Below are 13,366 nucleotides of genomic sequence, written 5' to 3'. Positions count from 1 at the left end.
AGATCTTAGAGTGTCTATGTTTTGTATCGTGTATTCACTCTAATTCCCTTAGTGTTGAATATTTATGTACACCTCTATGTTTCAATAACTTAGCATAGAAGGTTTGTCTAATTGAGTTGTAATCAACATTGTTTATGTACACCTCGATCTTTCAGTAACATGGCATAAAAGGTTTGTCTAGTTGAGTTGTAATTTTCAATATTCTTTATATTGTGAAGATTGAAGTTTTTCACTAGAGTTTAGTGGTTGTTTTCCCATGTCATTGGGATTATGGTAGAGAAAAAAGTGAGCATGTACTCATATTAAGGGGGAGACTCTAGCTCAATTGCATTATCAAAGAAGGAAAGCGATCATAACTTTAAAGTATCTCTTGCTACAAGTCTTGGATTTCAAGTTATCTTCAAGAGAGAAATATACATTCATGAATTGATTAAGCACGTAAGGTATAAGTTACAATTATGCATAGATTAATACATTTGTTTCTCAGAGTAAACCCACATATTTCATCTTTAAACATTTTAATGTGTTTTGAAACTTATTCAATTGATTAGAATTGGTTACAAATTAAATTTCAATTTTTCTATCAACTATAACTGGTTACGCATATGTGTTAACCGGTTACATACACAAAAACTTTATTTATTTGGAAATTTGTCCAGCTGTAACCAGTTAACTAAACCATGTAGTCGGTTACAGCAAAAAAAATTGAAAATCTTTTTTAGCTTCAGTTGTAACCGGTTACGATGATGTGTTAAGCTATAACCAATGAAGTAGCGACACTTTTTCCTAAAAAATCATATTCCAACATTTTTCAAACTTGGTCATTGAATCATGACAATGCTTAATGATTTTAGACTGATTCAAAAGGGTATTTTCACATTATAAATAGCCAATGTTTCTAAACTTCAAAAATCACTCCTTCAATAATGTCAAATTCAAAAACTCTCTCAATTTTCAACTAAGTTACTTGAGTCATACTTTTTGTTAATCTTTCTGCATAAGCTTTTACAAGTATCATTAAAGTTTCAATCATAAAAAATATAAGCACTTAAGTATTACTTTTGTATATTGTATACGTCGAAGGAAAGATCAATAAATTGATACATATTCAAATCTTCTTCATTATAACATTCTATTTTGTGGATCACAAAGTGTTAAGTGATTATTGTTTGAGATAAAAAGTTATGTGCTTTTTATTCCAGTGTAAAAGAAATTGGCATGCTTTCTTGTGTATGTTAGATAAGTGTATGAGTGACCTTGGTGTGAGGATTGTACAAGCTCTAACAAATTGAAACCTCTCACGGGGTGTGAGGGGGCCATATGTACCCTTGTTTGGATTAATCACCCCCTATTAGATTACTTTCAATACTTACATTTGGCATCAGAGCAAGTTATAGGTAACTATTCCTAAAGATCCAGATATGGATTCCGCAAATCTGATTTTAAGAGACAATGGTAGTGAAGCTACTTGAAAAATACATGAGTGTGTCGCACACTCGAAGATACAACAGAGTTGCCATCAAACTTTATTTATTTTCGAAGGAAAGGGAAAACATCAATAAAACCCAGAGGAAGAGAAACGAGTAAGGAAGTCGGTTATGTAAGGGCAAGGTATTAACACCCCTCACATCCGTTATACTCAACGAGAACCGTTTTGATTGGTCTATGCTCGAGTGGATGTTACTATCTAAAGATACTCACAAAAGAATAAAGGGAAAAGGAGAAGAATAAACAAAGTGCTCGGTGAGGATTAAAGCCCTCATGCCTACGTATCCTTATAGTGCAATAAGGAGTTAAGAGCTATGTATTTCATAGAACTAAAGGTGGGAGATGAAAGAAGAGTGATAAAGGTATAGTTTGAACCAAATGATAATGTTGTTTGAACTCATAGGGTAGGTATATCTGAGCCAATGATAAAAACAGGCATGGAGCCAAAAGTAAAGGGTTTTGCCTATATAAGGCTACAAAGGTAAGTGGACTAAGGAAAGTCTCCTGATTCAGAGGCAGACATTGGTTATTGGCTCAAAATTATATATAGAATCCAAAGAAATATTGTATTTGGTTCAAAGAGAAAGTATATCACAGGGGATGAATAATTGAAGGTATCGAATGATGGATGATTATGGATGGTGCCCTAAGGCAGAAAAAGAAATAATAATAAATATGTTCGCCAAGGCTTCGAACCCTTGTGCGTATGTATTCTCATCGTGCAATGAGATAGTCAAAGCTCCGTAGTTTATAGAACTAAGACGGAAGAAACTGAAAAACAAAGAGGTGTTTGCCTAAGCAACTAGGACTTACAAGACAAACAAGAAACAAAAGGGGTTGACTGAAGTGATGGGAAGTATGATTGGTACCAAAAGACAATGGTATTGATGGAATCCACAAGGTAATGATGTTTGAATCAAAGAGTAAATATGGCATGAACCAATATATGGTATGACCAAAAAGAAAGGGGTTTTGCCTAACCTTAAGACTTTCAAGAAAACAAAAGGGATGTTTCTCTAAACAACTAGCATTAACAAGACAAACAAGAGCTCTTGATTCAAAAATGGATATTGGTTATTGACCCAAAGGGTATATATGGAATCCAAAGGAAGATGGTATTTGGTCCAAGTAAATAGTATATCACTGCTGGGGAACAAGCAATCTGAAACCAAAAAATAATGGTATTATTGAATCCATGAAGGAATAAATTATGAACCACTGAGGAAAACATGCACATTGGCCAAAAATAAAGGGAATGAAATGTTTTCCTATCAAGACAAACATCTCTTGGTCCATAAGGTAGGTATTGGGTATTAGTCTAAAAGGCATATGGAATCTAAAGGGAAAAGGATATTTGGTTCCAAAGAGAGACAGTATGATACTATTGAGGAATGGGAATGAAGTTGCACAAGACTTGGAAGTCATTTGACTTGAACCACACTAAAGTCCATGAGTAAAGGTGAATACTCTTAGCAACTGGGTCATTCGTCCCGTGCTCAAAGATATCCAGAATGAGAATAGGATTTCTCCTTCTCACCCCTTCTTTACTACTTAAGGCTCATGGCATTTGATGCTCATCATAACTAGCAAGCTACTGAAGAAGACTCTCATTGCTACTCTTTATAATGAAGTGTTGCTTTGAAGAAAGAGACTTGACACTCATTTGATTTAAATTGTACTAAAGTCTATGAATAGAAGTGAATACTCTGAGCAACTGAGTCATTCGTCTCGTACCCAAAGATATTCAGAATGAGGATATGAATGCTCCCTCTTATCCCTTCTCTATTTCTTAAAGCTCATTGCACACAACTTCAATCAAGGGTGATATATGTTGATACACCTTTGTTTTGCTTGAACACTAGTTCACTATGTCTGCAATGTAAATGCCTTGTACTGACTTGAAGTCTTGAACTTGAATTGAGTTTTGAGCTTCTGATATCCAGTATAGCTGGAACACAGGGGACTTTCCCTATCAAGTGACCTAGTGTTTTTTGATGACTTGAACATGCTTAGGGAATTGAGCACAGTTCAAAGGATTTGGTTGATCAAAGTAAACTTTGATCAACACAATCAATGGGAATGAAAAAAGATCAGTTGAATCATATTTAATGAATTAATCAGTCAAACTATACCAATTGATTCTACACAATCCCTAAACTAAGGGAACATGCATATCAAGAGTTTTCTAAACCCCATGGGTAACAATGTCAACGTACAAAAATTAATCAATTAGGTATTAATTTCTAAAACTAAAAAATCTAATTAAAACTAATTAAATCCTATTTAATATTTAACTAAAATACAATTACATGATTAAAACATGGTTAAAAATATTAAAACTAATACTAATCAATCCTAATATTAATTCTAAAAATTGATTCCGTGCAAAAAATTATCAAACAGAATTTAAAAATCATTTAAAATCAATTAAAATTGGTTAGAATAAAAGAAAAAGAAATTAAAATAGGAATTAAAAGAAACAGGGGTGTAATAGTGAATTCAGGGTGCGAATAGGAGTTAGGCCCAATGATTCAATAGCCAGGCCCAACCGAAGATGCAGGGGAGAAAAACTTTGCTCAGTGTCAAAAAAACGTGGAAAAAAGTTTACCATGTTTAACCCGTGCTCAGAGAATTCAAATGTCATCTCCTTAATCTCTCTCCCTCCACCGCGCCGGAGCTCACTGTCGGTGGCGGTTGAGCATCACGTCGTGAAATTAAACATACAGAAACAATCGGAATTTCATGTTGAGTCTAAATCCACAAGCGAAATCAACTAACAAATTCTTAAATCTCCAGATCGAAAGGAAAAATGAAAGAACCCTAAGTCTCTCAACAAAAATTAAATGGAGCATAGCAAGAATCATAGCCCTAGGTGTTAGGGTTTTGGTTTATCTCAACACAAGCTACATTGTTGTAACTTACTTAAAGCAAATTGATGAAGTTTAAAAGATGCACTCACAGGAGAAAGCGCCAGAAATTAAAGGAAATCTCTCTGAAACTTCTCATATCTTCCTCTCCTTGCTTCTTCTTCTTTTAAACTTCTTCTGAAACTCAGAATCGAGTGAATGGAAGATGAATTTGAGAGGGAGAGAAATTCTGAGCTCCGAGATTTCATAAGAGAATGATTTGAGAGCGATTGAAGATTGAAAATGATTGAAGATTCGAGAGCCTTGAATGAATGAGGGTGAAAGGAATTTATAGAGGATGAACTTCACGTATCTGTTTTCTTTGTTAGCTCGTAGAAGTGAGAATCGGTTGGCAGTTAGACACGGGGTTAAAAGTTAGTTGAACTAGCTACAACTGGATTCAGTTAGTTAGAAAATGACGTTGAATGGTTTTAACTGATTTTTGAATGAAAACATTTTTCTGCAATTTCTGTTAACTGAGTAAATTCATTTTCAATTTTATGTTAATGCAGTTAGTTATTTTAGCTTATTGGAAATGTTAGATTAGATTAGTTAATAATGTGAATTAATGTATGTTAATGATGGTTAATTACTAAATGAAGTTAGTCAAAATGATTTGCTCGATTTCTGCATTTAGTCTGCTATGTGCTATGATGATGCAGAGTTGATGTTAAGGTAAACTGAATGCAATGTGAGTGATGATGTGTTAATGTGCATGTTGATTGGTTGCCCAAGATTGTTGTGAACTGATGCAGGTGTTTGGCATGGTAATCAGGCTGCTGCACGACAAGGTTTGGGATGCATGACATGGTTGTTGTTGCAGGCTGCTAGGATGATGATAATGATGGTGTGATGCAAGGAATACTGCAGGGTAAGGGTTGTATGTTGCTTGCAGAAACTTATAACATGATGTATTTGGTAAGCTCTTGTTTTGGTGAATTTTGCAAATGGTTGGTCATGCCTTAATGTACATAGTCATGTGGCTTGGTTGGTTGGTTCTATGAATGTGCATGGTCTTGTTATTGTATCATGTTTGCCTTGGTTGGTTGCTAGGTGTGTGGTATGATGCAATGCAAGGCAAGACTTGGTTTATGGCAAGGCAAGATGCAAGGCTTTGCAAGGCAAAAAGACCATGGCATGGAAAAATGACCAATTTACAAGAATGGAATTGCTTGCTTGTGAAGTAACATGGAAAGCTCATAGGATCATGCATGGATGTAAATGCAATTGGAATTAGGTTTAGGGAAAAAAATGCAATGGTTGACCAAAAAGTCAATAATTGACCAAAAGTCAACTTTTCTAAAAATTGTATTTTTTTTTATTTCTTTTTGTAATTGACTATGTATGAACTTATGAATGAATGAAATGATCACTCATTTGAATGAAATGATTATGGGTTGAATGTGGATCAAACTTGACTTTTGAATGAATTTCACTTAAAACCCAAATTCGATATATGGATGAACTAATCACCTTTAATATTTTGAATCATAAGGATCATGAACATATGATGACACGTGAATCAAATGGACTAAGATACATGGATGAATCAAGAATTAATGGTCTATAATGCCCCATGAATCACAATGGATCAAGGATAAACAATGGACCAAAAGATCAATGCACTAATGCAAACATGAATCATGAATCAATGACCAAAGACCTATGAACTTGAAAGCACCATAGGCTTAGCATCAATGGATTAGGAATGACCAAGTAGAATGCATATGTGTGGATGCTTGAACAAAGTCTTGAATCAGATGAAATCCCAAGCATAGTCATGTAGGTCAAGTGAATGATTCGCATGCACAAAGCAAGCATAATGGTTGATGATGCATGACACGATGATTAAGAACCTCCTTTCAATGCATTAGGGTTTCAGTCAATCCCATGGTGAAAAGTCAAATCAAAATGGCACACAAGTACCAAGCATCCCTGATTAGGGTTTCATGATACATACCCTCTAATCAATATCTTCAAACCAAGTATAAAGCTCCACAATCAATCTCCCAACACATGGGCCCACAATTAGGGTTTAGTAATTAAATTAAAGCTCAAAGGGTCAATCACAAACTCCTATAGTAAAAAAGTCAAGAATTGTGGTTTTGATGCACAAATGAATACCATGATATGATCTCCTTGAATCAAGGTCCCAAAGATCAAGAAATTAGGGTATCACCCATAAGGCTTGATCCACAAGAAAACTCTAGCTCTTGTTAATCACAAACTTTGAATTTATGATGATTATTAGAAAGTGTTAACATAAGTGAATGATACACATGAATGAGGCATGAATAAGTGTAGATGAATCTCAAGCTAAAGGTTAGATGAAAAGTGAAAAAGGGAGGAGAAATTTTGGGGTATGACATGTAGCAACAAAAAGTCTCCATTTTTTTATGGTGAACACTTTTATTTATGGAAAATATGTATGAAGGCTCATCAAAAAGCACAAGGAGAAAAAGTTTGGGATGTTGTAGAAAATGATTCATTTGTTCCTACAAGTGTTATCAATTGTGTTGGGACAACAAAAATAAAAAGTTCATGATAAAGCAACATACTCCAAACTTACTCCAAAAACATTTCCTACAGCATAAAGAAAGCAATCAACTTACTCCAAGCGGCTCTAAGCATGGATGAATTCTTCTGTGTCTCTCAATGCACAACGCTGACATACCCCAATTTTGTCTAGGCATTTTAAAAACTTTCATAGATATGACTTTACTTTACTTTTCATCATCTGCATAGCATAACATGTCTCTCATCATGCATAATACCTAAAATGTCGACCATAATAAATTTTCGGATCTACAGACAGACTGGTTGAATCGATTCTCGATTGTGCGTAACTTAGTGTCGTGTCTCAAAAATACGATCCTTCGCGATGGTCGCGGAAAAAATGATTCGAACAAAGTCGCCGCTGAATTTTATTTTGTTCCAAAAGAGGAAAGGGAAAATATCGATAAAACCCTTAAGAGAAAAAGAAAATGGTCGTCGTAACCATATTTGGGTTCGGGAGTCGATTACACAAGGGGAAGGTATTAACACCCCTCACGTCTGTTGTACTAAATGGGAACCTTTTAGTTAAAACTTGTGATTGAGTGTTGGCTTATGTTAACTTTTTTCTTCGAATTATTCAAAGTGTAAAAGAAAAAAATAAAATGGGTCGCAAAAAGGTTTTTTATTAGGGTGCTTGACAAGATTGAGAGTCTTTCTCCTACGTATCCTCTAGGCAAGAAAAAATATATATTTGGTGTTTTTGTTATAGTTCTTGAAGAGTAGTTGAATCTCGATCCTACGTATCTCCAAGTACAATGGAGAACTCGAACCTATGTAGTTATTCGTAGCCAAGAATGTTGGTTGATTGATTTTAGAGGATGAATGTTTAGGTCGCATTCTAACGGTTAAACATTGGCTTGTTTTCTCGTGGATTAGAGACTTAGCATATTTTTGTTTTACAGTAGAAGGGATCATGTTTGATTGCATTCTAGCAGCTTAAATGTTTAGCTGATTGGTCGCGCATGGGAGATTTAAACGCTTGTTGTATACATGTTAGTAAGGAATAAACAATGTCCGTTTGTGGAAAGGTTTCAATCGCACGGGGGAGAGAAGATAAAGGTTTGATTGGTTAGAAGTTTGTTAGGGTGAACATGTGTCTAGATTACATTCTAACGGTAAAACATGACTTGCTTACTCGCGGTGGAGGCTTAAGCGCTTGTTTGTACGCGTTAGAAGAGATTAGAAAAATATACTCTTGCAAATGGTTTTCAATCGCACGGGGGCGAAAGGATAAGGTTTTGATGGGTTAAAGTTTGTTTTTTAAGAGAATGGTGAATGTTTGATGAGAACGAGACGTGAGCCTCGGGACCAATTATTTGGGGTATTACCGGAATACTAGACTCCAATGATACTTTTTCATTCAATGTATTATGAATTTGTTTGATGGACAATGAAGATTCAAAATATTGTTCAAAGGTTCCACCGGAATGCTAGACTCCAATGGCCCCTCCTTTCGTCCAAGTTTTTATTAAGTGTTTTAGAAACGAAAGAGTGAATGAAGAGCTAACCCAAGATGTGTGCGTCAAGAGCATTCATTCATGGATTCAAGGAATGTGAGACTCCAATGACTCATTTCTTTCGTATTTGATAAAAAAAATAGTTTTAACATTATGCTCATCGGAAAAAGATTTGGATTGTGTCGAGAATGATCAAATCGAGTTTGAAAATGTCACTTGGAGTTGGACCAAGATTTTGCTTATTGAAAATGTTCATTTTAAGTTGTCTTGTTACTCAATATCAAGATGATCAACCATGCATAATTAAGAAATAATAGACAAAGTTAAAAAAATTCAAAAACAATAAAAATCCTATTGCTGACTTTTTCAAATATTACCAAACCAACAGGAACAATCTAAACACTGCGTGAGATACATGAATCATGTCGAAAATGAGAGAAGCAAAGGTACCTATAAGAACAAAAGGGACACGGTGGTAGTCTTGAGCAGAAACAAGAGGTGCACGAAGGTATTGCACGCGGTTACCGTTGTTGTTGATGGTCGGATCTATTCCGTGCAATTTTTTCGGTGAAAGGTTTGTGTTTTAAAGAGATTTTTGGAAAAGAGTTCGTGGTGGTTAATCATGTGAGTTGTTGATTGTTGACGGCAAAGTGTTAAGGTGGTGCGATATCGGAAAAGTGCGAAGTTGTTTGAAGGAGAGGTAGTGAGCGCTTTGTGGAGGTGTGTTTAGCTAAGGGTGATGATGGAAGTCGTACAATAGGAAGGTAGTGTGTTCGTGTAGCACAATGGTGGAAGGATGTGAAATGGTTATGGTTTGAGGAGGGAGGTTGCAGGTTGTTCAGTTCATGGTGGTTTATGGCTGGAAAGGTTGTCGAAGGTGTACGTTATGGCCGTGGGCTCTGAAACACTGGTATGGTTATTATGAAGAAGTACCAGTACCCGATACTTGATCGGTACTGGTAAATGTACTGTACGCCTACTATACGTACTGTAACAGTACCTTGCTTCTTTTTTTTAGATTTTGGTACTGTAGTGGTACTCAAATACTATTTTATTTTTTAATTGGGCCTAATCCAATCTATAATCTAGGTGATTTTAGGATTTTATTTTTTTATATAAATATAAACATGTTATTGTGATAATAGAATAGACTTCTTTCATCTATCAAATCAGCAATGGCATAAAAGATTATCAATTTTGCAGTTACTTATAAAAAAGGTACTAGTATTACCTACTACTTTTTCTAACTTTTTTCAGAATATGATATAATATCATTGATATTATAATAATACTATATAATAGTCTATACTACCTAGTTGCTATCTATACTTAACATGTACCATCTATACTACCTAGTTAACTATTATATAATTTCGAAATTGCATCCTATATAAATATAATAGGTTGATCGGTACAATAAATTATTGTTTGATAGTATAGGTTGTACCATCCTATATAAATATAATATAGAGGTTTGTTTGCATCCTATTATCCTATATAATTTTGCGTACAATTGAAGAGTAATTCTGCATCCTATACAATTACTCTTCAATTCTATGCTCCAACCTCTTCAATAGTACTAGAACCATCCTATATAAATATAAAAGACTTTTATTTATTATATGCTGCAACGGCAAGCAAATATAAAAGACTTTTATTTATTATAATATTACTATATTAGTGTATAGGCTTGTACCAATAAAATAGACATTTCTTAACAAATTACTAGATATGTAATTATCAATCGAAGTAATCATCTATACTACACTTGTTTCTTAACAATATTTCTATTTCACATTTTACTCATATTATAATTAATTTTACTCATATTATAATTAATTTATTATAAAATATATAGTATAGAAAATAATAGTAGATAATATAGTAAGTTTATATTAATCATATAATATTATTTATAAGGATTTTTTATTTTATTTTATTGTAGATGTTTTCCCAAAGTAATAATGTTAGTGGAGGAAGTAGGACAAACAATAATGATATGCCTTTGACGGATAAATATACAAGTGGAACGGGAAGTACTGATAATGATTATCCTCTTAAGGCTTATGCAACGACTTTGCAAAATAGGAATGAAGGAAAGGGAAATAATGCAACTTGGAGGTGCAACTATTGCAATGTAACCTTTAAAGGTTCTTATTTTAGAATAAGAATTCATTTATTGAAAGAAAAGGGAAATGGAATAATTTGTTGTTCGAAAGTGACCAATGAATATTTGGTTGAGATGAAAGAACTTGATATGATTGCTACTGACAAAGCAAGACAAGCAAAGCTCGTACAAGTTCCTTTTCCAAATGGAACTACAAGTTTGAATCCGCCTATTGATATGAGTAAGAAAAGAAGAGGAAGTGATAGAACTTTAGCAAAGACATTTAATAATGAGGCTAGAGATCATCTATCATCTGAAATAGCTAGACTATTTTATTCTGTTGGTTTGTCATTCAATGTAGCTAGAAATCCTTACTTTATCAGTGCATTCACTTATGCAGCAAACAATTCTATATATAGCTACCTTCCTCCAAGTTATAATTCCATAAGGACTACAATGTTGCAAAGAGAGAAAGCCAACATATTAAAACTACTCCAACCAATTAAAGATACTTGGCCAGAAAAAGGTGTGAGCATAGTTACAGATGGTTGGACAGATGCCCAAAGAAGACCATTGATTAACTTTATGGAAATTTTGAGTTCTGGACCAATGTTCTTGAAGGTTATTGATGGGACAGGAGAGTACAAAGATAAACACTATATTGCTACTCTAATTTTGCATACAATTAAAGAGGTTGGAGCAGAAAATGATGTTCAAATCATTATTGATAATGCCCTTGTTTGCAAGGCTGCTGGTTTAATTGTCGAAGGAACATATCCTCATATATTTTGGACACCATGTGTAGTGCACACATTGAATCTAGCTCTAAAAAGTATATGTGCACCAAAAATACACCAAGTAACAAAGTTGTTTATCTCGAGTGTAAGTGGATATCTGATATTGCTGAAGATGGTTTTTATATTAAATTTTTTATTATGAATCACTCCATGAGATTTGCTATGATTAAAGAATTTGTGCATTTGATGTTTCTTTCTATTTATGAAACAAGATTTTCATCAGTTATTGGTATGCTTAAGAGGTTGAAAACCATTAAGAATGGTCTCTTAACTTTGGTAATTAGTGAACAATGGTCTGAATATAGAGAAGATGATGTTCAAAAGGCGGACTTTGTGAAAGAAACTATTTTAAATGATCAATGGTGGGATAAAGTTGATTATATTCTAAGATTTACAAAGCCTATCTATGATATGCTTCGTTCTTGTGATATCGATGAGTCAAACCTTCATTTGGTTTATGAGAAGTGAGATTCTATGATTGAGAAAGTCAAATTAGCAATATATAATCAAGAGGGAAAAGAGTTGAGTCAGAATTCATCCTTTTATGATGTGGTGTATAATATCCTAATTGCTAGATGGACTAAAAGTCACACACCTCTTCATTGCTTGGCTCATTCTCTCAATCCAAGGTAAATTTTAAAAAAAAATCATTTTCCTTTTAAACTTCAGTTACCTTACCTCAAACTTATAATTTTTTTATGTAATAGATACTATTGCAGACAATGGCTTGATCAATCTCCAAATCGAGTTGCCCCACATAGAGACAATGAGATTTGCACCGGAAGAAAAAAATGCATAAGGAGTTACTTTGTAGATGAATATGAAAGGCTAAAGGCAACTACTGAATTTGTTAAGTTCTCAAGTGGTGAAGGTGAACTCAGTCTATTTGATTCATTACAAGATAGGTGGAACTTGACACCAAAGGAATGGTGGGTCACTTATGGATCAGCAGTCCCTAAAGTTCAATCCATCGCATTGAAACTCCTTTCACAACCATGTTCTTCTTCTTGTGCTGAGAGAAATTGGAGCACATATTCATTTATCCACTCAATGAAAAGAAATAGGCTAAATCCAAAGAGAGTTGAAGATTTAGTTTTTGTTCATACAAATCTTCGGCTTCTTTCGAGAAAGAGTAAGAATTATAATGAAGGAGAAACAAAAATGTGGGATATTGGTGGAGATGAATGGAGTCTCTCTGATGGGGCTGATATTCTTGAAGTTGCAAGTCTCTCTCTTGATGAACCAAACATGGAAGCTATTCTTTTTACAGAAGACGAGGAAGGAAATAGTGACATTGACACTGTTAGAGTGTGATTTTTACATTCATGCATAGATCTTAAGTTTTATTTCGAACAAGTCACTTTTAAAATTTAATATTTTATCGTCTTTAGTTTTACAATGTTTTATCCTCATTTATATTATATTATTTATAATTTAAAAAATTTAGTTAACATACTCGTACCCTTGTTTTTTTATAAAATGACGTATCTCGTACCCGTACCGGGTACCGTACCCGTACCTGTGCATCATAGGTCGTGGGTTGTTGTTATGGATCCGGAGATGGGTGGATTTCAGTGATGGGTGAAGGAAGGAGGTAACACAGTCAGGTTAGCAGTGTGCAACTTTGTGAAGTGAAGGTTGGAAGGAGGAAGACACAATTGGTTTCTCGAAATAGAGCGACAGAGTGAGTGTATGGTTATGGTGATATAGATGTAATGAAAAAAATGTAGTGGGATGAAGAAGAAGAAGATGTGCTTCTTATGTTGCATTTTCTTTTCTACATTTTTAAGAGAGAGGGGGGATATTTAAGAGTGGAGAAGAATGGAGAAAAATGAAGGAAGATCTGAGTAGTAAGTGAAGGTAGAAAAATGTGAGGGTCTGCAACTCTTTTTTTTAAATTGTGAAGTTGTTGTTTTTTAACCTCATAGAGCTAGTTGTTTGTGAGAGAGGAAGATGTATTTGAAAAATTAAGGCGAAGGCTCTTTTCCTAGTGAAAACGCGCGTGTCCCCTTAATACAAAGCACTGAAACTACTTTTCTAATTTCCCTTGCCTAT

General features: G+C 34.3%; 1 protein-coding gene across 1 annotated transcript; it reads left to right on the top strand.

Moving 5' to 3' along the window:
- Positions 1 to 9,293: 9,293 nt before the first annotated feature.
- LOC127104527 (uncharacterized) lies at positions 9,294 to 12,625 on the top strand. The gene is made up of 7 exons (XM_051041711.1): positions 9,294 to 9,317; positions 9,426 to 9,436; positions 9,553 to 9,625; positions 10,353 to 11,346; positions 11,535 to 11,775; positions 11,887 to 11,940; positions 12,031 to 12,625. Exons 1-7 carry the CDS (start codon positions 9,294 to 9,296, stop codon positions 12,623 to 12,625), a joined length of 1,992 nt encoding a protein of 663 aa, XP_050897668.1.
- Positions 12,626 to 13,366: the final 741 nt, after the last annotated feature.

The sequence above is a fragment of the Lathyrus oleraceus genome, chromosome 7 (assembly GCF_024323335.1).
Source record: "Lathyrus oleraceus cultivar Zhongwan6 chromosome 7, CAAS_Psat_ZW6_1.0, whole genome shotgun sequence".
Taxonomy (NCBI): domain Eukaryota; kingdom Viridiplantae; phylum Streptophyta; class Magnoliopsida; order Fabales; family Fabaceae; genus Lathyrus; species Lathyrus oleraceus.
Note: the sequence above shows the minus strand (reverse complement) of the source record. Positions and strands in the feature narration are given on the sequence as shown.

What these genes read in the sequence shown, in the direction of transcription:
- LOC127104527 (XM_051041711.1), top strand. Translation starts at nt 9,294, where the DNA reads ATGGCCGTGGGCTCTGAAACACTG. An exon ending in TGCAGTTACTTATAAAAAAG is followed by an intron (nt 9,626 to 10,352) that starts GTACTAGTATTA and finishes ATTTTATTGTAG; the next exon opens with ATGTTTTCCCAAAGTAATAA. An exon ending in GCTCATTCTCTCAATCCAAG is followed by an intron (nt 11,941 to 12,030) that starts GTAAATTTTAAA and finishes ATACTATTGCAG; the next exon opens with ACAATGGCTTGATCAATCTC.